The 16,875-nt window shown below is 43.6% G+C and overlaps 1 protein-coding gene across 1 annotated transcript in view; it reads left to right on the forward strand.

The window, feature by feature from the left end:
• Window positions 1-1,290: 1,290 nt before the first annotated feature.
• SNAP91 (synaptosome associated protein 91) overlaps window positions 1,291-16,875 on the forward strand; it is a 67,243-nt gene continuing 51,658 nt past the window's right edge. Inside the window, exons 1-2 of the mRNA XM_015858986.3 lie at window positions 1,291-1,655; window positions 2,040-2,199. Coding sequence (XP_015714472.2) covers window positions 2,070-2,199 — 130 coding nt within the window. The 5' untranslated portion in view covers window positions 1,291-1,655; window positions 2,040-2,069. The remainder of the gene's footprint in view (window positions 1,656-2,039; window positions 2,200-16,875) is intronic.

Consider the following 16,875-nt stretch of genomic DNA (forward strand, 5'->3'; position numbering starts at 1 on the left):
GGTCATTAATAACAAGTTACACCACTAATGAAATACCTTCCCTACTGTGAAGTTGGACATTATCTACAGACACCCACTATATGACTGTGACATTCTCACATATGAGGGTCAAATTCTCAAATACAAAAGCATTCAAAGTTTGCAGGTTCCTAACACTTCTTATTGGTGGTTAGTAGCATATGTGACAGATATTTTCAAATTAGATTTGAATACTGTGCACGAGAAAACATTTCAGTCTTGCAATTCGAAAGAACCTTTTCACTCTGCAAAAGGAAGGATGTGTGGCTCATATTGAGAGCTGGAGGGGCGGAGCACCTTTCTTCAGGGCGCACAAGCACCACCTGAAGTGGTTTGGGTTTTTTTTTATTCAGAAGACATTTCCCATAGAAACAGGAACTGGAACTTTGGAGCCCTGCTACAACAAGCTTTCAGGCTACCTGCAACTTGAAAACCTCTGGGTAGTTATATTTAAAATGAGAGAGAGAGGGGAAAAAAAAAAAAAAAAAAAGCAATAGTGAAGAAGCTGCTGTTTCATGCTGTCATGGAACACAGTTCCCACACAGCACTGTGCGCCTGGTGCAATGAATGGAAATGGTGCAGTGTGTCTGCATGCAACACGACCCAGCCACTGCCTCCTATGCATGGATCTTCAGTGCCGGCTGCACGCACTGCTGTGTTTGGGTAATTAACAGCATACATCGCCTTCTTGAATTTGCTTTTACAGTAACTCAATGCAATTGCTACCAGCACCATTCCGCTTATACCCCACCCACCGAAATCACTTTACTCCAGAACTAAGTTCAGACAATTTATGCTAATCCATGTACGCCACATTTCCGAAGGATCCGCACATTGCTCGATTGGGTTTCAACCATACAACACCCCCCACCCCCTCCCCGGAGCTGCTGCTGTTGGCAATGCGCTCTGTCCAGCACAACAACCGCGGTCCTTAGGATATCTTCAGTAACCAAGAGAATTTTTCCGGGGCCATCGACGGCTTTAGGCAGTAATGAAAGCTCAGTTTGCACGCAGTTTGAGGATGTCTCATTTCGAAGCTTAACCACGGGACCGTACCGCAGACAGAGGAAGAAGCATCGGCGGGGCGGCTCCTGCTGCCTTCCCCATTTGCGCAAGGTGCTGCGCGTTCTTTATTCTTTCGGCGCTATTCAATTGATTTTATTCTCATTATTATTTTCGCTGGATACCCGCAGCCCCCCGGCACGCTCTCGGCGTCGCCTTTAAGGGGCGCGGCGGGGCTCCCCGGGCGGCACCGAGCGGCCCGGCTCAGCTCAGCACGGCTCAGCACAGTTCAGTACGGCTCAGCACGGCTCAGCACGGCCCGCCTCAGCGCCGTGTCACCTGACAGCGCCGGGCCACCGACCTGCGGCGGCGTGCGGGCCGGCTGCGTTCCGCCCTCTGCACCGGGCTGGGGGCGGCGCTGCTGCGGCAGTCGCTCGGGGATTAGGCTGCGGGAGGATTAGGCTGGAAATAGCAGCGGCGGCTCCCGGCCGTGCACGCCCAGCGCATCCCGGCGGCGGCGGCGGCGGCGGAGGGAGGAGGGGGCAGCCCGCCCCGCACCTGGGGCTATCGGGGCCGGGGGGGGGGGCCTGGGCGGCGGCGGCGGCCGGAGGACGGAGGGAAGGACGCTCTGACAGGTCGGTGCCGGCGCTGCCTGACAACCCCCCCGGGCGCTGATGGCGTCCGTTTCCCGGGGCGGGGGGAGCGGGCGGGCCGGGGAGGCGGCGGCGGGGCAGGTGATGTGGGGGTAGCTTTCCTCCCCAGTTCCCCCCCCGCCCCCAGGCCCTCATTCGCCGTTTGTGCCATCTTCCTCTATTCTCCTTATTTTTTTCCTATCCCCGCAGTGCCTGAAATCGCCCTTTTTTTTGCCCCAAGCAGCCGCTCTGGAATTGTCTGGCGAGGCGAACGTTCGCGCAGAAGGGCGGGGGGGGGGGCCGGAGGAGCTCTGTGCGGTGGCCCCCGCCTCCCCACGGCCCGCAGCCCGCGAGCCCCTTCCCCTCGCGTGTTTTCTGCCTCTGCAGAGCAGGCAGCAGCACGAACGGCAACCGAAGATGTCGGGTCAGACGCTGACAGATCGCATCGCAGCTGCTCAGTACAGCGTTACGGGATCGGCCGTAGCCAGAGCCGTCTGCAAAGCCACCACGCATGAAGTGATGGGGCCCAAGAAGAAGCACCTGGACTGTAAGCATCCCTTTTGTATCTGCAGTGAACACCCGGGGCTGAGCTTGCGGCCCTCTTGGATGCGGCTTTGCGCGTTCTTGCTACAGTAATCCAGCTTGTGAGTAGAATGGGCTGTGAGAAATCTCCAGGAGACGATGAGTTATTATTGCATTTCTTCTCGTATTGCATAATACCACTCTTTCAGCCATTTTTTTCCTCTTGACCTCTTGCCTTTCATCTAGGAAGGCAATGCAAAACGCGCCTTGCAGAGCAGAGCCCCAACCTGGGAAAGGGGGTCGTGCACATGGAAGAATGGCACGTGCCTGCTGCTGCCTCCCCCTGCCTTGCTGGGGCCCAGCAGGGACAAATGCTGTGCCAGGATTGTGGCCTTTCCATAGCAGTCTTCTGAAGAGGTTAGGTGATGGTGTGGTGGTCAGCAGTGTGCTGTGGATTGGAACGGCCTTTGGAGAGGATAAGGGCAGGTGCTGAGGCCTTAGGCATCTGATGGCAGCTTTGTGGTCTGTCTTGTGCTTTCGGTTGTGTTTTATTGAGAATCTTTATAGGCTTTGTTTCAGAGATATATTGTCTTTTCTGGACTTGCTGTAGCTGGTTAATGCATGAAACAAAGTTGAAGTCAAAATGTTTCTTAAAAGGCAATGAGCTTGTAATGCTTTGTCTTGACAATTCCTTCTTTTCAACCCACTCAACTGTCAGGCCCTTCTTGGAGACACCAAGGAGTTAGGATGGTGAAGGTACTTAATTGTATGATGATAATTGGTTTTGTTCACCATAGAAACTGTCCAGCTTTGGTTGCAAGATATCAACAGTGGGTTTTAATGATACCCAAAGTAAGTGCTTCCCTTCCCTCCCCTCCCCCCTCTTTTTTTTTTTTTTTTTTTTCTTTGGAAATGCTGGAAACACATGGTGAAAAACACTCAGAAGTGAAGATAAGCTGAGTATTGTATCGAGAAGTCTCTTGGCTACTGTCCATTATCAAGTAATGTTGGTGCAAGTGCATGTAAACACAGTTCTGGTGACACTGTATTTCTTCAAAGAAGGTAGTATTGCTTCTGGAAAGTAATTACAGATTTTGGTGCTAATGATTTCATGGCCAGCCCTTCAAGTGGAACACAGCATGCCAGCCTTCAGCCATGTCCAGTACTCCCGTATATATGGTAAAGAGATACTGAGTGTATTCAGCAAGTTTGTTAATGACACTAAGCTGAATGGTATAGTTGACACAATAGAAGGAAGGGATGCCATCCAGAGGGACCTGGACATGCTCAAAAAGTGGGCACATGGGAATCTAAAGAGGTTCAACAAGGCCAAGTACAAAGTGTTGCACTTGAGGCAATCCCAGATATGCATATAGGTTGGAAGGAAAATTCATTGAGAGCAGCCCTGTGGAGAAGGACTTGGGGATTCTGGCGGATGAGAAGCTGAACATGAGATAGCAGTGTGCTCCTACAGCCCAGAAGGCCAACAATATTCTGGTCTGTGTCAAAAGAGGGGTGACCAGCAGGGAGAGGGAGGGGGCCCTCATGAGGCCCCATCTCGAGTACTGAGTCCAGGCCTGGGGCCCCCAGTCCAAGAAGAATGTGGAGCTGTTGGAGCTGGTCCAGAGGAGAGCCACAAAGATGATCAGAGGGCTGTACCCTTCCAATAAAGGTTGAGGGAGTTGGGCTTGTTCAGCTTGTAGAAGACTTTGGGGAGACCTCATTGTGGACTTACCATACTTGGAGAGAGCTTATAGGCAGGAGGAAAACTGACTATTTGCATGTCTTGATAGTGATAGGACAAAAGGGAATGGCTTTAAAATGTATGAGGGGAGATTGAGGTTAAGAATAAATTTTTTACTCAGAGGGTGGTGAGGTGCTGGCATAACTGCCCAGATAAGCTGTGGATGCCCCAACCCTGGAGGCATTCAAGGCCAGATTGGATGGGGCCTTGGGCCGCCTGATCTGATGGGGAGAAGCCCTGCACATGACAGGGATTTGGAACTAGATGAACTTTAAGGTCCCCTTCAACCTAAGCCATTCTGTGATTCTGATTTAGCACAATTGACTGAATACTGACTTGAGCATAAACTGTTGTTAACATAGATCTGCTGTCTTAATGTCATGTAATCTCTCTTGTTTACTTGTATGTTAGTAAAAAAATAATCTTCTGATGAATGTAGATAATCCACTGACTTTAAATTTCTTGGTTATTGGTATCGCCTGTGTTGATGTTTGGTAGCTGTCGACACCTCTCAATCTGTAGGCTGTGTATGGCCAGTCCTACTGTGTCTATTACTAGAAGCTTTAGCTTTAAAAGGGAAAGAAAATAAACAAACAAGCAAAAAGCTTGGCTCTTGTAATTAAAACCATGAAGTGTCTATGCAATATTAATGTGTATATATTCTATACACACATATGCATGCACACAACTATAGAGAAGCAAAAGCGCTATCTGGAATAGGTAGGATTGAAGTGAGGAGTGAGGTAAAAATAATTTGCCAGTGCAGTAATGAGGATTGGAAAAGAGTTGTGCTTGGATATTGATGCTAGTATTATTACTTCAGGAATAAGACTGGGGGAGACTGAATCCTGTAGGGTTCCTGTCCATTTCCTACATGTGAGATAGCCATGAGTAAGGGGAGGAATCACTTCCTAGGAAGAAGTCCTTGTTCATTTTATCTTCTGTTTTCTAGGCTGTGTGTATTAGTTGAGCATTTAACTATCTGGGATCATTAAAGACTGAATCTTGTCAGTGGGAGATACATACATTCAAAATTGGGGTCTATCAATGAAAATCAGGTTCATGTTTTAGAAGATAATGTATTCTTGGGCTCTTAAACCTGAGGCATCTCCTCAGCACTGTGAATTGTGAAGCAGCTCCTTGAACTCTATTGTCTATCTTGCGAGCAAGTGTTAGGATGGGCCCGGTGTTGTAATGAGAAGCAGATGCCCATCCCCTGTCTGCATGCAGGAAGCGCTGCAGGTGGGGGCTGTGCTCTGAGTAGCATGGCTGGCTGCATTGCTGATGGACAAGTAGCAGAGGTGAGCCAGGGGAAGGGAACAGAAGGTAAAACTTAAGTTCTGAGTTGAGATGTGAAGGATTTTGACAACGAAGGCTTTAGTTACTAGAGATAATATATGAGGGGATCAGAATAATGCATTATTAAAAGCTGTAATTCTGCTATCAGCGCAGCAGTTCTGCATCCTTATGGATCATTGTAATTGTGTTTAGTGTCTTGGGTTGTGTGACATGACACCTGGCTGCTACCTGCCAGCGTCCCGCTTAGCAGCTGGGCTTTGTAAATGAATTGGAAAGGTCAACCATTGAACATGAGTCCTGTGAGGATGGGGCACGATGCCTGTCCTCATGTTTTCTACAGAAGGCATTAGCTCTGGAGGTTACAGAAAGACAACGGATGGGAAGGTGTGTGGGGGAGCTGTTTGGTTTTCTTTCTTTATATTTTTTTGTAAATAGTGCTTAAGTAGTGGGAAGTCACTCTCAGGGATGAAAAAGCATGATTTGATTGTGAGTCCATGTGTATGAGGAAGGGAGAAAAAAAGGATAATAAAGTGTTTTCTGTGGACAAAAGCTGAGCTGCTTCATGCTTACCTTGGCGTGGCTTTCTGCACTTGCTCAGCTTACAAGTGCAAGCTTTGCTGTGGATGCTGCATTGTGGCTGTCCTTTGGCATGGACTCTGGGTGCTGCACAGACTTGTTATGTAAGGAAGAAGTACCAAGCGTGAATAGGCTGTTTATATACATTGGTAACATTTACCACTTTTTTTTGAATTCCAGCTCTCGTAGCAGTGCAAACTACTGCTGGAAGTTGTACATTGAAGAAATTCCAATTGTCTATGGGGGGAAAAGAAGCATAAATGTAGGATGCAGTGATGGTTTGGAGCCAGGCACTGCAGCTAGCACATTGGAGCTCTGATCCTTTTGGACTTAAAAATTGGTATCACCCCTGCTGTAGTTCTTTCATTCCAACAGAGGCCTTAAAATCTGCACAGTGATATGGATTCATCTCCCTCTGCTAATTGTGTTGTGTTAAATAAATTGCAGTTAGATATAGCAAGTGAGGAAAGCATTCACGTGGTGAGATGAGGATTAGCAGCGTGGTTTTATTTATGTATTTAGTTTTGAAGTGGTGAAAAATGCCATTGAGGAATTTGTGGATGTGATATATATGGGCTATGTTAAGGATACATGAGCTGTGGTCATTCAGCTGTGAGGACAACACTCGTGCACAGCACAGAAGCTTCATTCTCAGCGCTGTTATGAAAGCTGTGCTAATGCTATGCTGGGGGTTTGATGGTGGGGAGGGAAGGCAAGCATCCAGCCTTAAATGGCTCTGAGGGCATCAATAGGGATAAGTTTTCAGAGAAAGGACACGTCGTGACTATCAAATGTTAAAACACGATAGATGCAAAAAAATAAAAAAATAAAAAAAATAAAAAAAATCAAAGGAGCTCTGCTCAGACCTACTTATAAGGATTTAGCTGAGAAACAGACCAGTGATCTGTCAGTTAGGGAAGTGAAGTGGAAAGCAGTGAGGCTGTTACATCTGTGGTTGTTTGTAACAAGTTCCTGTTTCTGAAAAGGATCAGAATGGTTGGGATTTTCCTTATGTTGTCAGTGAATTGTTTTGCAGCAGGAGGAAGCTCTGGAGTGTTCAATACCGTGTCTTACGTGGCTTAGAAAGACCATGTAATGTCTTCTAACTTCCTCAAAACAGTTTTTGTAAGATCGAAGCCCTTCCAGGGGGCTGATCACAAGCTGGGAGGTTTTCATGAAATGCAGAAGCAAAGATGAGGATTGAGACGGAATTTTCTGTGACTCTGGAGATGACCTGTGTGCATACTGCAGAAATAGAAAAGCATTTGCATCTCAAGTCTAATTCTGCCTCTTTGTATGTGGCTGAAAAAGGCTTTGAAAAGAGATACAGTTTAAATCATATTGGTAACTGAAATGTGGGGCTGGTGTCAGTGTTTTGCTGATATGGATGCTTGTCTCTGAAGGGTTTTTGCCTATATCCTGCAAACTGTATGGATGACCTAATGAGTTTGAATTACTGTGGTTTCTAATGCTGAAACAGAAATGGTGACTGACCAAAAGTAATGGGCTAAGCTTTCTTCCCAGGCTCAGTAAAGAAAAAGGTACAAGATATTACTGTGTATAATTACATAATTATATATCTCTAGCTGGATGGCTTTTGTGAAAAGTGGAGGCCAGCAGAGCTATCTTCAGTTACTTGCATCAGTGCCTGCTAGCATTAAATGAAGTGTGTATTTCAGAAGCTGTTTGCTGTTGAGGTGCTTTGTGCTACTGAAGGGAGTAGCACAGACATATGAGTGCTGCATTGCTCTGCAGTCCAGGTGATGCTTTGTCTGGTTGGCTGTGGAATTACTCTCAAAAAATTGCCAAGAAGTGAATCTCTGCAAAAGCCAGGCTTTAGCCTTCACACTCTACTAATGAAACCACTACAGTATAAGATAGTGAGGTATAAAAAAATAATTTGTCACAGCTTCTATATGAGAGAAATGGTTTTCAAAGAAGATCAGTTTTAGTACAGTGTCTTGTTTTTGTTGTCACAGCTAGGATTTATTCTGAATTGTGAATTTATTCTTGTCAACCCAATGAGTCTCTCTTTCTCATTAGAAAATAAACATTCCAAGCAAGAGATTTTTTACTTTAGTAGGCCATTCAGTAGTGGATAACGGATTAGCACCTTTTTCCTCTGAAAGCTGTCGTCATCACTCTGTGGTGATTAGCACTCTGGTTTTGTGGACTTAGCTCATGTCCTGTCTCAAAACAGTTTTGAAGACTTGCTTTACTTGGAGTTATGTAGATCTCTAAGTAGGAGTATAAACAGCTGTAATGGGTAAGGGGTGCTAATAAGAAGTCTTAGCTAGTCTTGAGCATTCCTATGACATTACCTGTGTTCCCACGTTTGCCTCATTTAAATGCTGTTCTTGTACCAAGAGAAGGTTCCCCTCTTAATTAAGGTAAGGCTTGGACAAGTAATAATTTGAAGGAATGTGTTTGAACCTGGATAGAAGTTTGAGTTGGGATTCAGAGGCAGAAACTTGAACAAGATCACTTGATCTTGTGCATCTAAACTATTCTGTCTTCTTATGGTGCAGTGCCTAAGGAGAGGGGGGACAGGAAACAGAAGAGTGGGTAAATAGTGTAATATTAAACATCCTTTTATCCAAACAGTGTAACTTGATAAAGTTAGATTCATTATTCCTACCCTTCTTCCTCTTGGCTTCTCAGCCACTGAAGACATATTCTCTGTCTGTTTTCAACAGTCAAGATCCTTCTGTTAGAGATGCTTTGCCAAGGTCACAAATGACCAATTTTGGGACAGGCTGGGCCTTTCTGCTGTAATGATTTCTGTCAGCAGACCTTTATAATGCAGCAGTCGTGCCTTTTCTGCTTTCTTTGTGGTCCCTAGCTCATGAAATGGTCAGTATGATCTGGCTACTTTTCCATTATATAAATGAAGTCTAGCATTTTCTGGTTCTGCACAGATGAAAAAGGTGTATGGTTTTAATTTTTTTTCTTCTTCTTCTGGAAGAGCAGAGCAATAATACAGTGACCCATCCATGGTTTTCATCACTTCTATTTCATGGTTGACAATCACACCACATTCTTGTAGTGTAGAAATGCTACAACCCTGGGCTGCAGTGATTGACAAAAACAATAATTTAAAAAAATCTGCTCTTTTATTTCCTGTTGTTTGACTTGATCTGTGTGTCTGATTTCCTGGCTCTTAAGTCAGTCTTCTCTATGTGCCTCACCTGAGCCTGTCCCACTAGTGAAGACTTCTGTGTAGTGTCCTAGAAAGTACTCTGTTGGAGGGGTCCCGTGTCTGTGTTTCTTGAAAGATCCTCTGAAGTGCTTAAAAGTAGATCGCAGTCAGGATAACTCTGAAGGGCACACAGAATTTTGGGTGCTATTCAGTGCTTATTGCTAGATGGAGAAAATGGCAGTGGTGAGTGATACTTCCCCACTTCGTGTCCTCTCTCTTGAAGCCAACTGGCAGATTGAAGAGTAGCTAGTCTTGGAATTTAGAGGAGACTGTAAACGAAGAGAAGAATTTGTTGTACTGTTAGTCTTTGCTTCTGAAGAAGTGATAATTTAGTAGAGGTACACCTGCATCTGGTGTTTTTCTGCTTGTTTTCAAGATACTTGAGACAACTGACACTCTTTGCACTTTACCTTTCCTCCACTATTGAGTGTCTATGGCAAGGTGTTGGCAGCAGAGTGTCTGCATGCTGAGAAAAGACTGTCCTGGGCCATATACAGCTACCACAGACCCGCTGTAGGACATGGCTGAGCCCAGGGGCTGAGCTGGATGCACCTCTGGGAAAACGTATTTAAGAAGGAACGGGAAATGTTGGACAGGCAGTGAAAAAGTGAGAATCAGCAAAGGAAGCACCAAGGTCAGAGGTGGAGCAGGAGGTTCATGGTGCTGCTGGAGCAGATATTCCCTGCAGCCCATGAAAGAGACCACCCTTTTCACATAGGCCACCCCTGCAGCTTTTTCATCACTAAAACTGTGCCACATAATACCCCCTCGTCCTCAAGGAAAAAAAAACAAATGAAAGGTCTCCCGCAGTCAGTTGCAGACATATGGTACTGCTGAAGGCATCCCTTAGTCTTTCTATAGTCTAAAGATGAGTCAATCGTACCAAACAGTATCATTAACTTAACATGTGCTGTTCCTTTTTGGAGATTATTTTCCAGGCACAGATCAGAATGTTGATAAGGGTGGAAAAGGACAAGTTCTGGTGTGTGCATAGGGAAAATACCACAGACATAAAAGTAGTTACACCAGTGAGTGTCTGATGAAACCTGAATCACCAAACTTCAATATGCAGCGTGCAGATTAGGAAGGATATTCTTCCCATGAAAACTGGACAGCAAGGACTAAAAGCAAACTGGGAAATCAGGGTCAGAGTTTCAGCACAAGGCTTCCAGTGTACAGAAAAATAATGGTTTATATAGCACTAATCTTAGCCCTGAACTCAGATGATATAAGAAGACTTCCTAGGAGCTTTGCAGGCACTGATCCTTAGCAGAGGGTTTGCAACAGTATTTTTGTTCCCTTTTGGTTAGCAGTATCAGCAAGATTGCAGTGTTAAGATGGTAAGTGACACTAGAGTATCCCACTCCATCAGACTCAGCATAGTTGCTTAGCTTCCCTACTGGCCAAAATTTTTCTTGGATGAGGGCTTGATGGCTTAAATAAAACCTGAATAAGAGAGATGTTGTCAATTGCTAGAAGGCAATATTTGGCACAAGCTAACTTGTCACTTTGTTGAGTATGGTTATGTCTGTTTTTTCTGGAGTCTCGCAAACCACATGGTAGACTGCTAAAACTGTTTTTAATACTTCTAATCTTACTATTTTGGTTGTATTTAATTCACTCACAAGACATTCTGAAAAAACAGTATAAAGCACGTTTTGAAAATGTAGGTTCATAGAATCACAAAATTATGAGTTAGAAAGGATTGGTGGAGATCATCTAATCCAGCCTCCTACTAAAGCAGGTTCCCTGTAGGAGGTTGCAGGGGAAAGTGGGTTGGTCTTGAATGTCTCTAGAGAAAGAGATTCCACGTGCTGTCTGGGCAGCCTGTTCCAACATTCATCCTCTCAATAAAGGTTTTCCTCATATTTGTATGGGACTTCCTTTGTTCCAGTTTCTGCACATTGCCCCCATTGCCCCTTGTACCATTGCTTGCTGAGCAGTGCTGAAAAGAGAGCCTGGCCCCACCCACTTGACTCCCACCCTTTAGATATTTACAAACATTGATAAGATCTACTCTCAGTCTTTAATTCTCCAGGCCAAACATTCCCTGGTCTTGTTCTCAGCCTTTTCCTTTGAGAGAGGTGCTCTAGGCCCTCAGTCATCTTTGCAGCCCTTCTCTGGTCTCTCCCTAGAAACACTATCTTTCTTGAACTGGGAAGCTCAGAACTGGTCCCAGCATTCCAAATGTGGTCTTACCAGGGCAGAGTAGAGGGCAAGGATCACCTCCCTAGCCCTGCTGGTCATGCTCTTTTTAGTGCACCCTGAGGTACCATTGGCCTTCTTAGCCACAGGGCTACTACTGGCTCATGGCCAACCAGTTGTCCACTGGAGCACCCAGGTCCTTCTCTACTCATTCTCAGTGAATCAGTTCCTAACCTGTACTGGTGCATGTGGTTATTTGTCCTCAGCTGTAGAACTCTAGACTTACTCTTTCTGAACCTCATAAAGTTGTTCTCCAGGTCTCACTGAATGGTAGCACAGCCTTCTGGTGTGTCAGTTAATCCTCCTGGCTTTGTAACTAGCAGTCAGTTCATGACTATAGTAGTCAGTAGGCTGCTTGCAATCATAAAAATTCTCCTCTTCAGAATGTGAAACTTATTTTTGCTGCAGTACTTGACAGTTTTAGTCTACCAGAGAAGCAATATACCATCAGCCTAACTAGTTCCACAGATGGTGTTGAATGTCAGCCTTCAAGACTTGACCATATCATTGTAAATATACATGGAATATGGGGTTTTCTGTGCTGCTGGCAAATGGTAAAATCCACAGGTCATCTGAGGCTTACAGCTTATTAGTAGGCGCAGTATAGCAACAGGCAGCATACTTTATTACTACTGACGTACAGACTAACCAAGTTTAAATACACTCCTGTTTCTCCTCCCTGACCAGGGTAATGTGATTTCATGCATTTATTTATTTATTTATTTTTAAGATTTTATCTATATCTCATTCTAGTTTAATGAAAGGAATTATATGCTGAGAAGTCCTGATGTCATGCTAATGTTGTGTATTTTTGTAACATGTAATTTGGCCATTTGAGCTGAGACATTGTGTCAGTTGATTGCCCTTGCTAGAGTCTATTTTCTAGCTATTGATAAAAATCAAACGTGTGTGATATTTCTTGCATCGGGGGGGAGGGGGGGGGGGAGGTGGGGAGGAGGGATGGGTGGGAGGGAGGGAGGAGGATGGTGTGAGTACACAGTCATGGTCATGTTTGAAGGCCTCCGAGAGGTGTTCTGTGCTAATATATACCGAGAACTACAAGTTGCTGCCAGGATGCATCTGCAGCTTGAGGCTAACTGGTTACAATCAACCCTTTTTTTCTGGTTGTAAGCCAATATGCAAAATTACCACAGGTAGATGGCAGGTTGGCAGGAGCTCCCAATGCTGTAGTTGGGCCACAGAGCTCTAACAAAATGATTCAGCTGTGTTTTGCCAAGGTGGTTTTATATATGGGAATGAAAAAGAAGGCATGTGTTTGTTTGTTTGTTTTCCCTTCCTTAGCTATTTAGGAGATGAGGTTATAGCTGAAATGTGAAACACTAATAAGGGCAGATTCAGGAGGCTGGTGTCTACCTGAGCTAGGATTGTTCTACTGTTTCCTTAAAGGACCAGAGAAACATGTCCTTTCAAGAAAGCTTCTTAAACTTTGTGCTCTGTTAAAGAGGTGGGACAAACTGTGGCATGACTGCTGACACTATACTTGATTGCTTCAAACTGGGTCTTGACTTGGCGCGGCACAGGCATGGATGACACAATGGCAGTGGATGCTTCCATAGCAGATGGTCAGCTGTTAGCCTGCAGAGACTGGCAGGCTTTTAGTGCCTCTGGCATAATTTCTGTGTATCTCTTAAGTCTGATAGTTTACAGAATGTTCTAAAATGGTAATCTGTAGAAATGAGAGGAAGACATGATTGCTCAAAACATGAATAAAACATAGTGACTTGTTGCCCACGCTCTTAAAATTTATTCAAGTCAACAAGTTTGTGGGGAGGTCCTTAACGTAAGACAGTGATCTTGCCATGATGCAAGACTTCACTAGCTAGAGAGTGCATCCTTACATGTAATTAAAAGTGCCCATATAGATGCACTTAAGTGGGAGTTCAGACTGTTTTTAAAGGGACTCATCCTTTCACTTCTCATTTTAGAGAGTGTAGGACTCGTATGAAAGGGGGAAGCCAGCTGGCCTGTTTCCTGGCTCTGAAAGCTGCTGTTTCTCATTATGTAGAGGTTGAATATAGACACTAACTTTAAGAAATCATTACATCAATTCTTTAGCAACCCTGGAGTTTTAAAACCCAACCTTTTCAAATGGAGACTTGGGTTTGGATCTTAATGCATGGCTCTGGAATCCAAAATGCAGTCATAGTGCCTATAGCTCTTAATCCAAGTTTTATAGCTTCATCTAAATGCATTTACAGGGGAATGTACATTCTGCTAAGGGGCAGAAAGCCAGAGGAAGTCAGTGTATCTCATATACCAGTATTTGAAAACAAGTACGATTTATCATGACTGAATGGTTCATTTCTAGCTTCTAAAACAGCGCTGTTTTCATATGTGAACCTTGCCTGTGACTTTCTGATGTGTTTCTTCATTCTAAACCTTGGCGAGTCTTTCTGCTTATGCTAAGCTTTATGCAAATATTCTTCCATTATTGTGAATGGCAGAAATATTACCAGGCAGAAGTTACAATATTTACCATAGGTGAGAGTAAAGAACTTCCTGTTGTTTACTCAGAAGCTGGAAAATGCTTAAGCAGTATTATGAAAAGTTACCTTCCAAAAACTTAACTCCACCGTGTGCTTAGGAGTTTAATTGACACTTCTTGGTATTTCAGTCTAGAGATCTGCCTCTGCAAGAAGCTTTGTTGTCTGGATTTAAGCCTGCATGACAGATTCCAACAACTTCCCCACTGCTCAGTACTTGATAGGAGACTTTCACTGCCGGTAGCAAGTGCATCTTTCAGATACAGTGGTGGCTTTGGACTGTTAGATAGCAACTTACTGCTGTCAGCTTGTTTAAATGTTAGTAGTCCTCACTGCATCCTCCACTTCTCAGGTGGATATTCCATTGAGATTAGCAATTATTTTATTTTATTTTATTTTATTTTATTTTATTTTATTTTATTTTATTTTATTTTATTTTATTATTTATCTATTGTAGCATTGAGTGATATGCAGCATGTGAAAAGTTTCATGCTGAAGAATTAAGTCTATTGGTAGATTGTTTCTCAGTGCTTCTGAAGCTTAAACTCATCTGGCTGGCTGTCAGAAGCAGAAGATTCTGTTAAACTGCTGTGATGCAAGGGAATGATCTTCAGGGAACTGGACATTTAGTTTCATCCTGTTGTATTTGTTCTTTTAGCACAGAGAGGGTGCTCCTTCAAATCCTAAAGGATATCAGTCAGCTTTGTAAAACCTCTTTCAAGGAGCAGTACTCACATGTGAGGCAGCCTCCTGCTTTTAGGAAGTCTTGCTTTCTTTTTATTTATTGCCTTACAGACGTGAGACAAAATGGATTGAAATGATTCCACTGGTGTTAAAAAATATTTGCTGATGCAACAGTGCTTCAGTGTGCCTTGAGAAGAGTTGTATGCTCTTGCACTGACTACATGGGCATTACACTTGGTATCCATTTCCTGTAGGTATGTCTACATCTTCAACAAGATTGTCCACATAGTTGTGAGCATTTCATTTGCAGTTCAGAATTTCATCCCATTTTCAGCTGCTGGTGGCTTGCCTGTTCATTGGAGCGTGAGGACCCTGGTCTTACTTGCTGTATTTTCAGGCACTATACTAAAGATTATATCATCATGTGACACCCACTAATGAAGTAGCTGGACTCCAATAAGAATTCCACTGAAGCAGCTGAGAACATGGGGCCCCCTATCTGGATGTTGAAAGCTAGACCTTTCAGCCACTTGGGCTGCCTATTCAGCTGACCCTTTTCTAACATGCATGCAATAGCTAATAAACATAGCCCTGAAGTTGCTTGAAGTTGTCTAATCTCCACCCTAGTTTGTTGGTTGTTTTTTTTTTTTATTCTTTTAGTACATAGCAACTAAATAATACAGCTAAAACATCAGGCTTCTTCCAGTGTATTTCAAGGTTAATTCAGATTTGTAGTGGATTACAAACTGTTTTTCTGGGTTAGTGTAAGTTACACTTCTACAGGCTAATTCAAAGCAAATGCTTTTTCTGAGGAAGACAGATCATCTAAGGGTAGAGAGCACTAAAGAGAATTTGTTCTTCTCAGCATAAAAATGACAGCAGTGTAGCAACTCAAACAGCTTGTGCTCCGTGCCTTTATTGATTACCACTTTCTGCCAGGTGTGATTGGATTTTAAGATCACCACATGTAAAGACTAATTATAAAATGCTGGAGGGCAGAAATTACAGCAGATGACCCCATACTGATGTGGCAAACACACTGGAAAACAAAGGATTGTGTATTTATGGTGTTCTGGCTGAAAGCTGCTGCTGGTGGTTATTGATAGTCCAGTAAACAGCCATGTGATAGGAGTTACAAACTGATATAACCGACATTTAATGTTAGGCGTTGTTCACCCTCATGGAAGGATAATCACAGGCCACAGCTGGAGTCCTGGTATTCAGTTACAGCAGCAACCTTACAACAGAAAATTTACTAGCTTTTATCCTTCTCAGAGATTATCTTGCAACGGTACATTCCCTCTAAATTTCTTTCTATGTATCATGCAATATCTAGGACTCTGTATAGTGCAGTACAATACCAACCCACCAAAAGGTTGATGGCTTTAATGCTTGCATGGATGGGGAGAACAATTTTATGCTTTACAGGAAGTCAAATAAATGCTTTGAAGTCTTGGGAGAAGACTGGCTGATGCCGGTTTGTTTTCCTTCTTTAACTGAATGTGCATTTTGGTTAAGTCTTCCAGATTTTAACTGGTGAAGGAGCTGGCTTGTAGAACGAGGTATAAGAGTTGCCATACATGACAAAAGTTATTGTTTATGCAAAAATTTATTGGTCAAATAGTTAACAGAAGGCATTCTCCTTCTAATGGCAGTATTTTTTTTTCCCAGTGTGCCATATTAAGATAGGCTGTGGAATGGCATTTCTCCAAGGCAACTGCTTTTGTGAGCTAACCTTATCACTTGATGTCCACCAAATGCAAGTGGCATTTTGTATATTTTAAACTATTAAAAGCTGCCTGAAAAATGTAGTACAAAGGCAATGTGTTGCTCAATTGCTATTTGTGGTAAGTCATTAGAATGCTGAAGTGATGTATCCAGCTCCAGAATAACTTCTGAAAGAAGGAAAACTCTTCAGTATTTGTCCTTGAGTGGAAAAGTGTGTGCATCTATTGAACTGGCTGTGGACAGGGTTATGTGGAGGGAAGGGCTGAAACTGGCATTCTAGAAGAGAAAAAGTGAGCATGAGGGCAGAGATTTTTCCTCTCTCCCTTTGCTTACTGTCCCCATACCTGAGAAAAATTCTCTAGCATTTGAATTAGAGTGAATTCTATGCAAATGAGGTTCAGGAGTGAGCTTCTTGCTTCTTTGAAGAAGATTCTGTTCTGAATCATTATGGCTTTTCCTACTGTGAAGTCACTTGACCAATCTTTTGTGGCTGTGCACTGGCCAAGAATGGCATCTTTCTATTTTATTACTTTCATTGAGAGAATTCAAATGTAAGCAGTGAAGGTAAAACATCCTCCCACAGTCAGTGGTGCAATACATTTTGGGCTCTTTTAAGTAGAAAATATACGTAGTTTATAGAACCTGAAGTTGCTTGTGGCAAGTGTTCCTTTAAGACAGTATGTCACACCTCTTTTGCATTTTTAGTAGTTAGAAAAACTAAGCAACTTAGGGCTGCACCTTTTCAAGCCTAGTAGAACACTG

This window comes from Coturnix japonica, chromosome 3 (genome assembly GCF_054131305.1).
Source record: "Coturnix japonica strain WE chromosome 3, WE-NBRP24, whole genome shotgun sequence".
Lineage (NCBI taxonomy): Eukaryota > Metazoa > Chordata > Aves > Galliformes > Phasianidae > Coturnix > Coturnix japonica.